The sequence below is a fragment of the Delphinapterus leucas genome, chromosome 10 (assembly GCF_059928025.1).
Source record: "Delphinapterus leucas isolate spDelLeu-1000000601 "Yukka" chromosome 10, BTC_Dleu_Yukka2, whole genome shotgun sequence".
Taxonomy (NCBI): Eukaryota; Metazoa; Chordata; class Mammalia; order Artiodactyla; family Monodontidae; genus Delphinapterus; species Delphinapterus leucas.
Window position 1 is genome coordinate 104,589,310 of NC_143138.1, and position 17,304 is coordinate 104,606,613.

Genomic DNA, 17,304 nt, shown 5'->3' on the forward strand with positions numbered 1-17,304 from the left:
CGTCCACCCCACCATGCTCTCAAGCTCGAAAACCAGTAATGGCTGGGTTACCCTATAAAACTGATGCCTACTCGTTAGACTAAAGTAATTCAAGCACTACCTTGAAAGTCAATGGAGAAAACAACTAATCACCCAAGAGCCCAGCTTCCAGAAACTCCCTAGAAACCTGGCACAGGTCAGCAGGTGCCCCTCGGGGCAGAGAAGCAGGTGAGCTCACGGCAGGGACCGCGTCTGTCGGGTAACAGTGGTCTATGAAAACGGCACCTTCTGTACACACCGGACGGAACCACAGCCGGGCTCCCGGCTGACTGCGCATCCCTGCTGTCTTCCCAAGATGCTCTGGAGATTTCTGGAGCTAAAGCCTAGCCAGGCCCCAGCTGGAAGTTCCTGAAAGACGCTCAACCAAGGGTCTCCACGAAGGCTGCTCCTTTACTTTGCCGGCCTCACGGATTCACGGAGGACTTAGCCCAACCCCCTACTTCCTCCGCCTGCCGCTAGTGGTCTACATGTGCACCCTTCTCACTGACCGCTGTTGGGGGGTAAGCACGGTCATGGTCACGCAGAGAAGCCCAGGGGCTACGCCTCGCTGCCCCTCACCCTTCCCCAGTGGGGGTGGAAACCCAGGCCTGAGTGCCGTGAGGATGCGGGGGCGTAGTCGGCAGAAGCAATTCACAGTGCAGAGCCTGCCCGGGGGGCAGAAGGAGGCTGTACGGCTCCAGAACCTGTATCTTTGCTGAGCATTTTCCTCTGCCCTAGCCGCTTCCCTCGATAACTCACAAGCACTAGAGCTCTCGTTTCAGATCTGCTTTGGGAACATGATCGGAGACAGATACGTAGCGTCTGAAGGCATCAACCACGAATACCTGAAACTCCCAGTCACTGCAGATTGCAGGCAGCCTCAGGCCAGCGGGGGGGCACCCAGCGTGAGCTCACGCCAGTCCGACGAAAGCTGCCCCACACCCACCTGGCCTGTGCGTGCCACCTCTACCAAGCGTTCAGCATCCCAGTGTTTGCTGAAATTCCCCAAAGTGCTCAGAGACCCCTGCCTGTCCTGCTTCTTCTCTGCCCCTGGTACCTTAAGGCCCAGATCTGCCGACTGCTGCGTGGGGTGAGCACCAAGGCAGAGTATCACGGCTGAGCGGTGGGCCTCAGAGCCAGAGCTAGGGCTGGACTCCCAGCTCTGCCACAGGCTAGCCTGGGTGAAGATGGGCAGCTGATTTAACCTCTTTGCTTCAGTTTTCTACTCGGTAAAATGGGTATAGTACTGATACATGTCTCATATGGTTGTTAGGAAAACTAAATTAAACCATCCAGCTGTTTTTGAACAGTGCCTGGCACGCAGAGATGCTATAAATATTTAGTTGCATAAATCGTAGCTGTCACTCTGAGCTGCACTTCTCTAAGGTGAGTCAGAGCGTGTTATGTGCCCGGTGTGGCTTCCTTGTTCAAAGAGAAGGAAACTGAGGCACAGAGGTCCAATGACCGTGCCCTGGGCACCTGGACTCCAGGTCCAGGCTCCCCGGAGAGGGCCTCCCCAACTCTGACACCCACCCAGGGCACCCAGCTTGGGTGGGGGCACCTGGGCAGGAAGAGCCCAGGGCCAGCCTTCCCGGGACAGGGAAGAAGCCGGCCGACCCAGCAGTCGAGGGTCTTCCCTCCTGGAGCCTGTGGTCTCCTTTTCCCGTTTCCTCCAGAAAAGCCTGAAGCCTCCCTGTGGGGCCCAAGCCCCTGGACAGGCGTGTGTGGCCTTCAGCCTACAGTACGGACAGAGGACCCACAGCAGCAACGTTACCATTCGGTCGTCATTCCCGAAGAGGATGAGTCCCGCTCCGGTGACCACCCCTGGCCGATGGGCTCCTGGGATGGGCAGAGTTTCTCCCTCGGGCACCAGGCCTTCAGTGCTCAGCGTCGAGCTGAAAAACGTCAGCTTCTGTTGAGGACAGGAAAAGCAGAAGGTGCTGGATGAGAGAGGCCCACTGTGGGGGGCCAGGAGGGGCTGGGGGAGCTGGGAAATCATGGGGTGGGGGTGAGGGTCAGGGCACAAATGGGGGCACAGACGAGACCTGGAGAAGGCACTGAGGCCTCGGAGGGGCCCTACGTCACCGCACACTGGCCCGTGACCTCCGACCCGGGGGGACAGTCACCGGCAGGAGGTCTGCTGCAGCATCGCCAAGTGAGGGTGCTGCCTGGGGACACCACCAAGCCCTGGCTACCGTGCAGAGGGTCTGGTGGCGGCGCAGGCAGCAGAGACCCTGGACGGTCTGGCAGCCAGCCTGTGAGCAGGGGTTGGGACAGCCTGGGGCTCCATGGAGGACAGGGCTGCCCTCGACGGAGCTCGGCCAAAGGGCCCCACCCCCGGGGCAAAGACAAGTCAGGGCTGGGCCTGGGGTCTCTGAGAGCTGCTCAAATCAAACACAAATGCAGACCAGCCTTGTAGAGTTCCTGAGCAGACAAAACCAGTTCAGTCACAGGAGCAGAGCTTAATTTAGCTTATTTTGCAAGTTGGTCAAGACCAACTTGACCTCAGTCACGTCTTGCTTGTGTCTCTGGAAATCATAAGCAAAATTTGCACTGTTCCTCAAAATGGATATGAAGTAACCGTTAGCCAAATCCCTAACATTTGAGGAAATTCTTGTTATAACCAGTCACTGCCTCCTCAGTTCACAGCTCATCAACAGACCGCGTGTGGTCCGAGGGCTCCCGAGCCCGGAACCGTCTTTTCCGCGTGTGCACAATAAACTTACTTAGCAGTACTTCGCCGATTCATCAGTTTTCCTTCCGCTATTTCGGGACTTCTGACAGCCCGGGGCTGAGAGTCGGACAACCAGCACAGCTCGACCCCAGAGCTGCTGCTGGACCTGGCGGCCTCGCTCTGCGCCAGCCCCTCTCCTTCAGCCGCGCGGGTCCTGAGGGAAAGGCCGAGGGGGCCGGGGGCACCTGGCTGGGGTTGGGGGTCTGGGCAATGGCTATGTACCGCTTACTTCAGCCACATTCTGATAGCTGTGCAGCCAGGGGACACACACGGAGCACAGCCCGTCCCGGCCACGCAGGGACACACCTGCCCACAGGCCTCCGTCCAGGCGCCCGGCACCTTGTCGTTCCCGCGGATCCAGTTATGAATGGCCTCTGCTGGCTGATCCCAGTTGATCTGCGGGGCAGGACGTGTGTGCTCAGTGGTCTCTCCCCTCTCCCTGACCATCTGGGCAACACCTCTGGCCTCCCCTCCTGCCCTGATGACCCTGACACTGGGTGGAGCCCTGAGCACGGGCTGGGAAGTCTGGCTTCCTCTCGACTCCAGTCGGAGGCCCAGAGCTGGGTTGGGCCTCCCCCTGGCAACCCGGATCTGGGTGCGCGTGGACCCTCAGTCTTTCACGGGATGTGAACTCCAGGATGGCCTGGGGGAGATAATGTTCTGTGCTCAGGATGGCCAAGGCCCTACACAAAGTGCAGGCCTGTTCCATCCCATCCCTCCCCCCCGGCGGCTTCTCCTCACTTACAGGGCTCACACAGATCCCGACAGAGCACCCCGCAAGCCCTGAGCACAGCTACAGCCCAGGGGCCCACCTGGGCTCCCGACCTGTGACAGTCCCGAGGAACTGAATTCCCTCTGGTGTCTCATCTCAGATATGAGGAGCCAGCAGCACGGCTGATTTTTACACCCTCCCCCCGCACCAGCTCTTCTCCCTGAGGGCCCACTTGCCTCTTCCTAAGGAGGAACCGGGAAGCACCCAAACAGACCCCGTTCCCTGCCTGTCCAGGTGCCACTCGAGCCTAGCACATGCTTCCTGCACTGGGGCTGCTCTTTCTTCTGGCCTTTAACAGGTACGTCCTGGCTGCCCATTTTCCCCAGCCCGGGTACAGGCAGGCTTTGGGTGGGCAGGGCCTTGGCACTCACCTGGGCTGTTTCCTTCTTCTGAATCCCCTCGTAGGTGGCGCCGTCCTCAGGCTGAGGGAGCCTGGGGGCTCTGCCCTCAGCGATCAGCTTCACGGCCTGAACCTGGGGAGAGACAAGGGTTGGTTGGTGTCCCCAACAGTAGGGCCCCCCAACTCTCAGACCCTGGGTTCACACTGAGTCTGGACCAGGCCACTCACTGAACAGACCCACCTGGCACCATGTGGGCACGTGACGGGCACCCACGGAGTGGGTGCTGTAGGGACAGGTAAAATTAGCTCGAATCTACTTCCAGTCTGATCAATGACTGCAAGACCCCGCCCTCTCTCCCACACAAGGCCCTAGAAGATCATGTAAGCTAAAGCCCTCTACGGTGTAACACACACCAATGTCCACGTTTCTAAAACCTTCCTTGTCTCTTAGGCAGAATGGCTCCTGGACTGCGTGATGGGTTTGGAGGTCCCTAATAAGTTCAGCAGGAAGCAGTTTCTCTGCTCCAGGAAAGAGGAAGGTTGTGGAGAAGAAGTCAGGGACGTTGGGGAGGAGAGCCAAGGCGCTGGGCCCGGAGGGAGGGAAGGTGGTAGTGGGAGCCCCCGGAGACCCGAGGCTGAGAAGCTGGGAGAACTCAGAAGCCTCTAAGGCAGGACTGCCCAGGGGGAACTTCCCTGGTAACGGACGTGTTCCACGTCAGCCCTGTGTGGTTTCTGGGGACCTGAAACGTAGCCAGTGAGCCTGATGACCTTGATCTTTAACTACAAGTCATTTAAATTAATTTAATAACCACCAGTGACTAGCGGCTGCCCACTGGACGCCGCCCTGAAGGATGCTCTTGGTTGTTTTCTGTAGGATGAACAAGATGACCCCTTCCTGCCTCTCACGTCAAACCTCCAGCAGGTCTCCCTGCTCACTCCTGTGAACAGGTGGATCCAAGGCCACATAATGGGGCCCAGGGCTGGGGGCGCAGCCACTGCTGTGCTATGGAGATGTCCCCATCTGACTCCTGTCCTGGCCGGCCTCGCCGGCTAGACACACCACATCTACGGGACCTGCACAACCAGCTCTGACATCAGCCTTTGGGTCGGCCCTCCTCCTCCTGCGCGAATTCAGTGCAATGACCACACCTGGGCCAGCCTTGGCCAGAAGCCCTCAAGACCGGAACATGTGACAGAGGCTGCCAATCAGAGTGCTCCCCCATGCCAGCCAGTGATTGGCTTGGGGTCATCACATGACCTGAATCAGCCAATCAGAGTCTCCTCTGATTTTTTATTCATATCTAGGGGAAAGAGAGCTTCTCTTCCCCTAGAATCAAGAGGTGTAAAACTTGAGCCACAAGTGACTACTTTTCCTCCCATTTAAGGGCAACCTGAGGATGAAGCTAATCAAACGGAGGAAAGTAGAATCAGGGTGAAGAAATAGAAAGATAGAATCCCATGACAGGCCTTAAGCTTCTGGATTCAGCCAGGCTTGATGGCATCCTGCCTGGAGTCTCTATCTTAAATGAGCCAAAAATGTCCCTTTTTGGCTAAAGCTTGTTAAGTTGTTCTGACAGTTGTAAGCAAGAGTCCCGCATATACAATATTATATGTCCTAATCCTGCCTCTGAAACCCTGAAATGAGCATTCTCCCCCTCCAGAATCCTGGCCAGCTCAGGGCAGCAGGCTGGAGCTGGGCGGGGTGGGGTGGTGGTGGGGTGGGGGTGCCAGCAGGGGAGGCCCTGGGGGCAGCCTTACCATCCCTTTAACGCCTTCGGGGAAGAGGAAGCGGCTGTACAGCGTGCTCACAGTGTCGTCCGGGAGGATCTCACACTCTTTCTGGAGCAGAAGGTCCCCGGTGTCCAGACCATCGTCTGCCCAAAAGATGGTAAACCCACCCTTCTTGTCTCCATGGATGAGGGTCCTAGGGAGCAGAGGAGTGGAACCTGAGTCTGGAAGGAAGAAGGAGAAGGAGGCCCTGGGGGCTGCCCCTGTGACCGACGCCGCCCTGCAGGACACCCCCATCTCCCCAGGGGAGGACTGAAGAAGGAAAATGGTGTTTACTGATGCCGACTGTGTGCCAGGTATTGTGCTAAAAGCCTTAACGCCTCGTGTAACTTTTCCTCCCCACTGGTGTAACAGCATCGTATGCCCCTTTTACAGATAAGGAGACTAAGGCCCAGAGAAGTGAGGAGACGTGACTGGAGGTCAGGGAGCCTGAATCCTAATCAGACCAGCCTGGCTACAAACCAGCTCTCTTTTCCAGCTCAGGTGTCTCCCCTTCCTGACTGCTCCTCTGAACGGCTCCACCCTCCAGATACATACATCACCTCTTGTCTCAGACTATGTTGTTCAGGTGACTCTTTCCTCCATCTCTATCTCTTTCCAAGTGGGGGGCTGCTGAAAGCACCGGTAGCTGGAGGGGGTCAGAGCAGGCCTCAGGGAGCCCCTCAGCCCACTCTGCCCCGGCAACCCCGCTGCAGGACGGGAACACTTTGCGGTTCACTGTGAGAACGCAGGGTGCGCGGCGCTGCCTGACCCCAGTTCTTCCTCAGGGATCGTGCTGTGATCTACCGCATGGACGCCGTCCAGCAGCGCGCAAAGGCACCGCGTGACACCTGCTCCTCAGGCGCAGAGAAGAGCTCCGGGCTGAGGGACGGGGACGATTCAGGCAGGTGGGGTGTCTGGGCCCTGTCTCACCAGTTGATGGCCGAGGCCCCCCGGTGCCGGGGGAGCAGACTCGGGTGGTAGATGATGGAGCCGTGGCGGGGGGCGCTGATGATCTCCATGGGGATGAACTGGCTACAGAAGGGCAGCACATTGAGCTCGGCTCCTAGGGCCTGGTACGTCGCCACCACGTTGGGGAGAGCCTGTCCCCTTGCCCGCCAGCGAGGAAACTTGAACACTGGCACTCCATCCTTGTCGGCCTTCAGGCCTGCGGGACAGCGGGTGAGAAACTGCTCCCCACTGCTGCACCCACTCCGACTCAGCACCTCTGCCTGCCCCGCAGGGTGGCTCCCGCACCCCCTCCCCAAGCCTGTCCCCCCAACTTCCCCCCCTGCCCAGCCGGGCTGCTCTGGACAGCCCAGAGGGGACGGCGCCGGCCAAGGCCCAGGTCTCAGGAGCTGCTGTGCCAGGACTGACCTCTGCTGACCGCCTCCCTCTCCCAGGCGCCTGCCTGACCCCTGGCCTCCTTAGCTGCCCGGAGCAGGGCGCCCTCCCACGGGTCTGACGTGCAGTCCGCAAGTCCCCAAGTTCTAGAATGCAGCTTCCTGCCTCTGCCTGCCCCTCAGCCCCTGTCCAGCACTTCCCAGCCCTCGATTCTCTGGTACACACCTGGCTGGTGTGTGGCCCTGGCTGACCTGACCCACTATCAGTCCCTCTGCCTCTGTGCCCTGGGTTCAGGGACGTGGGTCAACGTGAGCAGACCAGACCACGCTTGCAAAAGTTGTCCCCACTGTGACCAGGGACATCTGCTGGACATCTGATGTCAGGTCAAGAAGCAGCCCCAGCCAGGCTCAGAGCTGCTGTCAGGGGTCCCTGAGTGGCTACGGGCAGGACTCAGGCTGTGCTATGGGTTGTGGTGGGCTCAGATCTGGAGCCGGGTCTGGCTGGCATGGGGGCAGCCTGCACTCTCCATCTGGGGAGACTCTCTATTCCTAATGCACCAAGCCCTGGGGCCTGGCAGCCCCGCGAGGCCCCTTTCCTCGTCCGGACCCATATTCTGAACCCATCAGGCCTGAGAAGGACCCGGGAGGGGCCTGAAGGTCTGTTCATCGAGCTGAGGGCCCTGCTTCCTGCTGCACTGCTGAGATGCCCTCGGGAACTTGTTAGAAATGTGACTCTCAAGTCCCTCCCATCCCTCTGAGCAGAAACTCCAGGGGGTCCGCCGGGGGCAGCGTCGGGGTCTCAGCACTCTGCTCAACAGGTGCCCACCGAGATGCGGTGCAGGGCCCGCTCACGTCTGAGAACGTTGGCCGCAGTGACTCCCGCCTAGGGGCCTTTTCAGAGCATGGGTGCTGCGGCCGGGGGGAGCCCAGAGTGGTCAGACTGAAGGGTCCTGGGAGCAGGCCAGGCTTCTCCACGGCCCTTCTCCAGGACACAGGCCCCACCCTGCAGTCCACTTGGTTCCAGAAAAGCCCAGCGGCCAGCTGGCACCTGAGCGGGATCCGGGGCGGACCATGAGTGGCCGCCTCTGTCCTGGGAAGCCCACGGCCCCACACAAGACCCCGCAGGCTCTGCTCCCACCACCGCCCACGGGGCACCGCCTCTCCGTGCTCCTGGGCCACCCACTCACCTAGGGGGTCCGCCTTCCCATCCTTGTCCGGCACAGTGAACACGCCCACGACCTCGTGACCCTCCTCCCTCAGGTGGCAGTAAACTTCCTGGCCGAACAGGCTCTGTCCGATCACTGCGATCTTCATGGCAGCGGGGCCAGGGCGGGAGGACCTGGGAAAGGAATACGGCCTCGGCGTCAGACAGGGTTCGCTGGGCCAAGGGGGCAGCCCAGCCGCCCCGGCCCCAACCCCTCGGCCCAGCTCTGGGCTCCCTGGGCCGCCGGCCACTGTGGGGAGGTGGCCGCATGAGGAACGAAGGAAGAGGTCCTGAACGGTGGGCCTGTAGATTCTGCAGCGTGAGTCGCGTGCGAGCACAGCCTCGGGGACTCCTCCCTGGAACCTCCAACACGGCATGGGGCGCTGCGTGTGGTGTCTTCCCAGGCGTATCTGAGCACGTTTCTGTAACTAACCAGTCCTGTGACCTCGGTCAAGTCACATCAGCTTCAGTTTCCTCACTTGTTGATGAGAAAGATGCTCCTCAAATGCTGCCAGGCTCTCCCTGGGCAGGAAGCAGCAATGGGCCTGGACTTTGGCTGCATAGAGGCAGATGCCCAGCGGATGGGCCGAGGACGGAAGGTGGGGTGGGAGGTGCGACAGGGGCCACTGGGCTGCATGGGAAGACGCGCGGCTGGACCAAAGTTTGCTCATTCATTCACCATGCTCATATCCGTAAAACCTATTATCTACTTGATACGTTTCTTTAAATTATCTATCTACAAAAATATACATCTTTGGAGAAAATTTTATTGAAGTACTACATGCTTCGGACATACAGAAAAGTGTACAAACTAAGTATGTAGCTCAATGAATTCTCACAAACTGAACACACCCGTATAATCAGTGCTCAGATGAAGACACACTCCAGAAGCCCATTAGGTAACAGTGAGGCAGGACACACGTGGGCTCCATTTACATAAGTGGAGTCACACTGCGTGATGTTCTGTGCATCGTTTCCCCTTAGCGCTGTCCATGTAGCTGTGCTGTGTCCATTCTCATTGCTCCACGGTGTTCCCCTGTGAGCGTAAATAAAAACGCTCACGTATCCATCCTACTGTGGGTGGACATCTGGGTAGTTTCCAGCTTGAAGCTATTACCAAGACGGATGTGATACAGATTCTGGCACATGGTTCATACTGAACACAAGAATACACTTCCGTTGGGTGTGTACCTGGGAGCGGAATTCCTGGGTCCCAGGTGTGAAAATGTTCAGCCTACCAGCCTCTGCCAGTTTTCCAAAGTGGTTTTACCAATTTCCATGTGCTTTGCGTTGCAGCCTCCTATCTGTTCATTTTACTATCCTGCTGACAGGGACTGGAGCTATGCTGCTGGGGTTTCACTGGCAATTCCCTGATGGCTGATGAAGGTGAGCACCTTTTCCTACGTTTATCAGCCACTTGGATTTCTTCTTGTCTGTTTTTTCCACTGGGTGATCTTTTCCTGGCTGATTTTGTAGGAGGTTTTTGTTTGCTTGGTATTGTTTCATTTTGTTTTTAAATAATCTAGACTATGAGTCCTTTGTCAGATATATTTATGAGAAACATCTTCTCCAGTTCTGTGGTTGGACTCTTTACTCTGTGGTGCCTTTTGACGAACACAATTTCTTAAACTCTATATAGTACACTGCATCAAAGTCTCCCTTTATGCTTAGTGGGCTTTCTATTCTGGTTAAGAAATCTTTGCTTCCTCCAAGTTCCTAGAGATGTCCTCTTCGCCTTCTAAAACCTTTATTGTTTGACAGAGGAGCAAAGGCAACACAATGGAGCAAAGATGGTCTTTTCAGCAAATGACGCTGGAACAACTGGACGTCCACATGCAAAAGATGAATCTAGACACACATCTTACACACTTCACAAAAATTAACTCAGAATGCATCACAGATGTAAGTGTAAGATGCAAAAGTATAAAACTCCTAGAAGACAGCACAGGACAAAACCTAGATGACTGAGTATCCGGTGACTTTTTAGATACAACACCAAAGGCACGATTCAAGAAAGAAAAAAATAAGCTGGACGTCATCAAGATTAAAGTCTGCAAAAGACACTGTCAAATGAATGAGGATGGTGGTCCTGTGTGTGTGTGTGGTATGTGTGTGTGGTGCGTGTGTGGTGTGTGTGATGTGTGTGAGGGTGGTGTGTATGTATGTGTGTGTGTGTGGCGTGTGTGTGTATGGTGTGTATGGTACGTGTGTGTGGTGTGTATGGTGTGTGTGTGGTGTGTGTGGTATGTGTGTGTGGTGTGTGTGTGTGGTGTGTGATATGTGTGTGAGGGTGGTGTGTATGTGTATGTGGTATGTGTGTGTGGCGTGTGTGTGTGTATGGTGTGTATGGTATGTGTGGTGTGTATGGTATGTGTGTGGTGTGTATGGTATGTGTTTGGTGTGTGTGTGGTATGTATGCGTGTGTGTGGTATTTATGTACGTGCACGTGTGTACTGGCAGAGAAAAAGCCTGGAAGGACTCACACAGAAATATTAAAAGTCACCAGCTAGGGTTTTGGGGTTTGGAAGTCTTTTGATGATGGTAATTCTCTTTTTCTTTCCAGAATGTTTTTATTTTTTATTTTTTATTGAGCGTACATTACTTGTGGAAAAATAAAGGGGACAAAGAAGATCCCTTTGGAAGCAGGGAGGCAGGGTCAGGGAAGACACCTGTGGAGCGGGCGGGGCAGGAGCCCCGGGCAGGGACAGCCCATCTTGGGCTTTGGCGCCCGTTAAGTCAGATGGGGGAGGCGCAGAGCCCACGAGGGCCTCCCGCCCGGTTGGCGCCCTCGGTGCCCTCCTCCCGGGGACGCTGTGGGGCTGAGGTGGCACTAGAGGGACCGTCGGGCTCCCCAGGCCCCCCGCCCCAGCCCAGCGGCCAGACCCTGCCCGGGGGGGGGTGGTCCCCTGCTCCGAGCACACTGAATTCCGACTCCGGTACCTGAGGGAGATTCCGTCTCCCCTAGGCAGGTAGCAGGTGAGGGGCCTGGACAGATGCGCCAAGGGCCCGGGCTCTGAATACACGCAGCTAGTGCAACCCCCAAACCAGGTCGTGGGGCGGGGCTGGGGCTCTGGGGTCCCAGCTCCCCACCCCCCGCCCCCTCCCCCGGTGCAAGAAGGACGGCGGCGCGGGCGGGGGGAGGGCTGGAGCTCTCCAATCACAAGAGGTCCTCGTTCCCGGCCCCCAGATCTGGCCAATCAGGGGGGACCATTCCCCATCCCGAAAATGGGGTGAGGGTCTTGGGGGGGGCAGGCGGCGCAGCGGGGCAGGACCATCCAGTCACCTTCGGTTCGTCTCTTTCCCTCTCCGGCCTCAGTTTCCTTTTCTGTAAGCAGAGCTGATAACGCCCACCCAGGCCGCCCCGCCCTCCCCCACGCCACCGCTGCGCGATCCTGCGATCCTCCACAGGCCCTGCCCCGCACCGCGGTCCTGTAGCCAGGGGACCCCCCCGCCAGGCTGGAGCCTCGGCTGCCCCCAGGAGAACCCTGACTCGCGTCCCCAGCCAGGCTCGCGCGCCCCCAGGCGCCTCCGCCGGGGTACCAGAGCCCAGAGCCCCCGGAGCCTCCGGAGCTCCCGGAGTCGCGAGCGGGGGCGGCCTCCCTCCCTGGGGCGCCGGGGACCGGGACTCACCACGCACGGGAGGAGCGCAGGCGTCTCTGGCCAGAGCGGACCTCTGAGTCCGGGTCCGGGCAGGGGACAGCGCTGGCGCTGGCCCGGCCTGGGCGGTGGGGAGGTGGGGCCGGCCCCTGCCAGTCCCGGAGCTCCGGCCAAGGCCAGAGCCCGGGAGGGGAGGGGCCGGGGCGGGCGGAAAGTCCTCCCGGCTCCACAGGGCTTTGCAAAGGCCCCGTGGTTGTGAGCACCCGCAAGGCTGCCGGGATAAGGGGAAAGTGGCCAGGCAGGTAACTTCACTCACTGGCTCAGCAACTCTCCACGTGCTGTCAAGGTCTTGCTCCGGGAAACCCACCCGTACTTCAGGAGGCTCCTACTTCAAGGTCACATCTTACGGGAAGCTTTCCCTAACCACAGCCCCGCTAGGAAAGACCCCCTCGTCACATGACCACAGAAGGGCTTCAGTGTTCCTTCAGGCACCCGCTCAGCCGCAGGTTTATCACTGCTTTCGGGATTATCTGACTGGCTCCCCCACTGGAGCACGAGGTCAAAGACGGTCTCAGTCGCAGGAATTCCCCAGCACCTGGTGTAGTGCCTTGTGTTTAGCAGGTGTTCAATAAAACTTGTGGAGTAAATGGATGAATGTGAGGAGCCTGGGGTGGGAAAGTTGTGTGAGAACGTTGAAGCTGGAATAGAGAACGAAGAGTGACAGGTGACACTGGAAGAATGGCTGGGAGATCGGACACCCCAAAAAGGTATTAGGAAATCAGAGAAGAACCCATAGTCTTAGGGGGTGTACAGAGAGGAGGGGAGTTTAAGCAGCAAGTCTGGCAGCACTGCCACCTGCAGTAACATGGAAAGCAGAAAATGTGCCAAGGGACCTGGGCTGTCCAGCTAGGGCAATTTCCAGGCAGAATGTTGAAGGTGCCTCCTGACTTCTTGCTGCTTATACTAAAATGTGAGAGAAGACAGATAAGCCAAAGGAGGACTGGTAAATAAAAAGGAACCAGAACTTGCTGGTTTTCAAATTTCCTAGCTTCTCTGGATGTCAAGTGATGCTAAAATTAACACACAACTCCCAGGCGAAGGGAAACATGAGGCATGGCCATGGCAGGAAAAGAGGGTCTAAAGATGAAGCCCAGTGTATGCTGTAAGATCCTTTGTTAAGTTCTCAAAAAGGTCAAAAGTGGCACCTCAGAGTATTCGGTTCAACAGTAGGACTTCCGGGAAGCTTAAAAGTTGTCATTCAGGGCTTCCCTGGTGGCGCAGTGGTTAAGAATCTGCCTGCCAGTGCAGGGGACACGGGTTCAAGCCCTGGTCTGGGAAGATCCCACATGCCGCGGAGCAGCTAAGCCCGTGCGCCACAACTACTGAGCCTGCGCTCTAGAGCCCACGAGCCACAACTACTGAGCCTGTGCACCACAACTACTGAAGCCCGAGTGCCTAGAACCCGTGCTCTGCAACAAGAGAAGCCACTGCAACAAGAAACCCACGCACCTCAATGAAGAGTAGCCCCCGCTCGACACAACTGGAGAAAGTCCGCACGCGGCAACAAAGACCCAACACAGACAAAAAATAAATAAATAAATGAATTTAAAAAAAGAAAAAGTTGTCATTCAGCAGAAGCCCAAGGTAGAGAAGGGTGTATCTCAAAGAGGTTGAGTGGGTTTGCCAGCTGATCAAAGGACTGAACCTCAATAAGATTCACAGAAGACACAATTGGTTTTTAAAATAATTATATTGGCAAAAGCTTGGACTGAAAGTATGAGAGACAGTGCAAAATAAAAAGAGACCTCTGGAACTCCCCTCCCCCACCCCCAAATATTTCTGGCAGGAAGCAGCCTGAGAGACCACACAGGTGCAAACATAGGGTACCTTTTATGGAAATGAAAGGATGGCTTGCAGAGCAGAATGAAGAGTCCAAAGGTGGAACCAAGGGCACGAGGACACATTTTCAGGCCAGAATCAGACCGAGCCCTAATGAAGGAGCTTCCAGTCTCTGCCCAGGGGATTTCAGGACTGTATGGATGAGTGACACCTGTGCGCCTCCCAGCCCTGTCCCCTTCGAGTGCCTGTGGTGGTCACGCTGTGCCTGTCCCAGTGTTGTGTGCTGGGTGTGGGCAGGGCTTGGGAGTGCAGACAACTGGTCCTTGAATTCACAGGTGTTCAGATTGAGAGCCACTGTACCCCAGGAGCCTCCTCCACATCAGAACCTGGTTTAGACGCAGACTCTGGACTTTGAGCCCATCTGTTGTGGCTGGGATTTGGGGAGTGCGTATGTTTTGCGTGTGGAACTGTGAGTAATTTGTGGGCTCTCGGAGGACTGTGGCGGTTTAGAGGTCTTTAACACGCCCCTTCAGGAGAGGAGTGCAGTTCCTCGAGCCCTCGAGTGTGGCCTGAACTCCGTGGCTCACTTCTCACACGTGCAACGTGGTGGAGGTGACAGTGTGTGACTCTGAGTCCATCCTTTCAAGACCAGATCGAGGAATGGGGCCCGAGGTCAGAGAGTGGCAGAAGGCAGCTCTCCTGCATCCTAGAGCTACGTGGTGCTCTGAGTGCGTCACACTGCACCCACCTCTGCCAGCTCAGCTCGCTCTGCGGAATGCCCCTGCACTTGGTCTATCTGAGCCTTGCTTCAGCTCAGGGATGGGCTCCTGCAGCCCCAGCCCTCCTCCCTTGGGGTCCCACGTTCATAGCACAACTCACACCCTAATATACTTTGCCATATGCTTGTCTGTCTTTCCACAATGGCAAGACTCCTGAGGAGGGGGAATGGTCTCTGTCAGCTGCCTCTAAAGAGGCCCCAGCGGGCAAGTGTGGACGGAGGATGCCCCCAACAGACAGAGTCTCTGCTGAGCATTCTGCAGGCCCCTCAGTGGCCGGGAGCACAGTGGGGGCTTGCTCGGCCCGAGGTTGAGGGTGAGAGGCAGTCTAGGGGTAGCTTAGGGGGTGAGTGTGGCTCAAGCCAGGTGGATGCGTGACCAGATGGAATCTCTTTCTGTTGTGTAAGGATGAGTCAGCTGTCCTTCAGGAACTCAGGAGCTGGGTGCTGTGCGTATGCTGGAAGGGAAACATTAACTCGGGAGGTCTGTGGCCTTTGGGAAAGCAAAGGCAGTGGCCGCATGACCCAGGCTTTCTTTTCCAACTTGGGGCCAGTGTTTCCTTTGCCCAAGTCCTAAGGTCTCCTGTTCAGGTGCAAAGCGAGACCCGCCCCCCCAACCCCTGCGTCTACCCACCTTGTGAATTATTCATGGTGTCACCTGATGCTCAGCCCCCATGGGGACTGAGAATTCAGGATGGTTTTCCTCGATATTCCCCCTTGAAACGGGCAACATGGGATTTCACATATTGTCTTAGTTCAGGCTGGTAACACGATACCACAGGCTGGGTGGCTTATAACAACAGACATTCATCACTTGGGGTTCTGGAGGATGAAGGTCTGAGGTCAGGGTGCCAGCATGGTCGAGTGAGGGCCCTTCTCTGGGTCACAGACTTCTCGCTGTGTCCTCACGTGGCAGAAGCAGCGAGGGAGCTCTGGGGTCCCTTTTCTAAGGGCACAAATCCCCTTCACGAGGGCTCCACCCTCATGACCCGATCACCTCCCAAAGCCCCCACCTCCTAATACCAGCTTCTTTGGGGGTTAGGATTCAACATACAAATTCAGGGAAACGGACATTCAGACCACAGCACAGACAGAGGTAAAGTAAGAGTGAACCTTCATACAGCTCCAGGCCTTGAACCGGGACCCATGCAAGGACCTGGAAATAAAAACAAGGGTTTCTGGAGAGCTGGGCTGACAGTCACAGAGTGCACAGCTGTGCTCCTGCAAAGGCCTCGCACAAGGGCCTGTTGACCCCTATGTAAAATCAACCCTTGGTGGGGGGTGGTTGGGTTTGTATCCCCAGCGCCTGCGACAGTGCCTGGGCTGCAGGTGGCCCCCCAGGAGCTCAGTGCAGGGGAGCAAGTGAGAATGGCAGAGGGTCGGGCGCAGTGTCCCTCCTGGAGGTGCTTGTAGCCCAGCGGGGGAGCAGAAACCAAAGATGGGGAAGTGCTGTGATCAGTGAGAGGGGAGACATAAGGAGTGGGGCCTGGGCTGCATCAGGCCCCCCTGGGAGGATAAGGCCTGGCAGGACCGGGATGAGTTTAATCAGGAACCCCAGGTCAGGAGCTAGGAAACACGTGCAAAGACAGACTTTATCACAAGTTCATAATGAAACTTTCAGCTCAAATTCAGCTGCAACATCTCATTGAACCCTCTGGTCTGCCCTCTGTGCTGCTCTCCTCCTGGGATGCTGATGGTCACAGTGGCTCCTGCATCCCCCAGCCCCGCACACTGGCTGGGAGGAGCCGTGGTTCCTCTCGCATCTGTGCACTCTGCCCGGTGGCACCGTCCTGCACACACGTGCACGGCAGCGGGCGTGGGCTCACGTGTGGCCGCTGGGACAGCTTTCTGGTGCACGTCGCAGAGTTTCACACCCCCCTGCCCCCCAACAAACAAAACTGTAGCAAACATCCTTATGTGCTGGAACTTTTCTGAAGGCTAGTTTTCCAAATGTTGAATTGCTGAGTTACAGGTATGGACACTTTTGATATTAGCAGATATTACCCAAATTTGCTTTTTGAAGATGTTACAATACGTCACGCTTCCCCCTCACACTGCAGGGTAAGAGAGCCCTGGAAGTTGTCTGGCTTTTTCATTTCTGCCAACCAGAACCTCAGAACCAGAATCTTACTGTCCTTTTAAAATTGCAACTTTGTGACACCAGAGGAACTATCACCTTTACTATGCTTATTAATGCTGTGGATTCTGCTTCTATAATTTGCCTGCATTTTCCCTTTGTCTTTTTGTCAATTTATAGAAGCCCTCTGTATACTGGAAGTTAGAAAAGCTTTTATGTTCTGAAACAAGTTCGTATGAAAAGTGAATAATTTGAGACAGTCTTGAACAATGGTGCTTCATGCCCTTCAGGAATCGAAGGACCAGGACGTCCAGATGGAAAGGACTCGCCTGCACCACTTCCATGAACGGAAAAGCAGGTGTCCACACAATTTCAGAACAGGGCAAAGGGAGGGCACTGAGCACCAAATAAAGAAGGAGGCTTTCTCAGAAGCAAGAACCACTGCTCTCAAAATTATGAGGGAAAATTACTTTCAAATATTTTATTCCCAACTCCAAGTGAGACACAGAGGGAGTGTAAGAACACTTTGAAGACAAGCTAGTACTGAAAGTTACACACACACACACACACACACACACACAGCATTCTTCCTGAGAGGACACTGGAGCACGTGATCCAGAAAAAGAACAAAATAAACCCAGAGACAGCAGGATTTGGATCAAGGAAACAGGGTTCAGCATAGGAAGTAAAAAAGGACAATCTCAGGATGGCCAGCCAGGCCGGACATGCGTCCGCAGAGAGGGGCTGGGACGGAAGCCCACAGATTCTACATTAGGAGAAGCACGAAAGAAAGAACATCGCTGTGCATGTGACAGGCCTGATGGGGCATTTCAGAAAA

The 17,304-nt window shown here is 56.4% G+C and overlaps 1 protein-coding gene across 2 annotated transcripts in view; it reads right to left on the reverse strand.

Annotated features, from left to right (window-relative positions):
* Nucleotides 1-8,309, reverse strand: part of ALDH1L1 (aldehyde dehydrogenase 1 family member L1) — a 43,372-nt gene extending 35,063 nt beyond the window's left edge. Inside the window, exons 1-6 of one of the 2 annotated variants that reach the window (XM_022562499.3) lie at nucleotides 8,162-8,309; nucleotides 6,565-6,799; nucleotides 5,623-5,788; nucleotides 3,896-3,997; nucleotides 3,059-3,148; nucleotides 1,793-1,930 (exon numbers count right to left, since the gene is read on the reverse strand). In XM_022562499.3, coding sequence (XP_022418207.2) covers nucleotides 1,793-1,930; nucleotides 3,059-3,148; nucleotides 3,896-3,997; nucleotides 5,623-5,788; nucleotides 6,565-6,799; nucleotides 8,162-8,288 — 858 coding nt within the window. In that variant the 5' untranslated portion in view covers nucleotides 8,289-8,309. The remainder of the gene's footprint in view (nucleotides 1-1,792; nucleotides 1,931-3,058; nucleotides 3,149-3,895; nucleotides 3,998-5,622; nucleotides 5,789-6,564; nucleotides 6,800-8,161) is intronic. The other variant, XM_089919853.1, reaches the window with a different exon arrangement.
* Nucleotides 8,310-17,304: the final 8,995 nt, after the last annotated feature.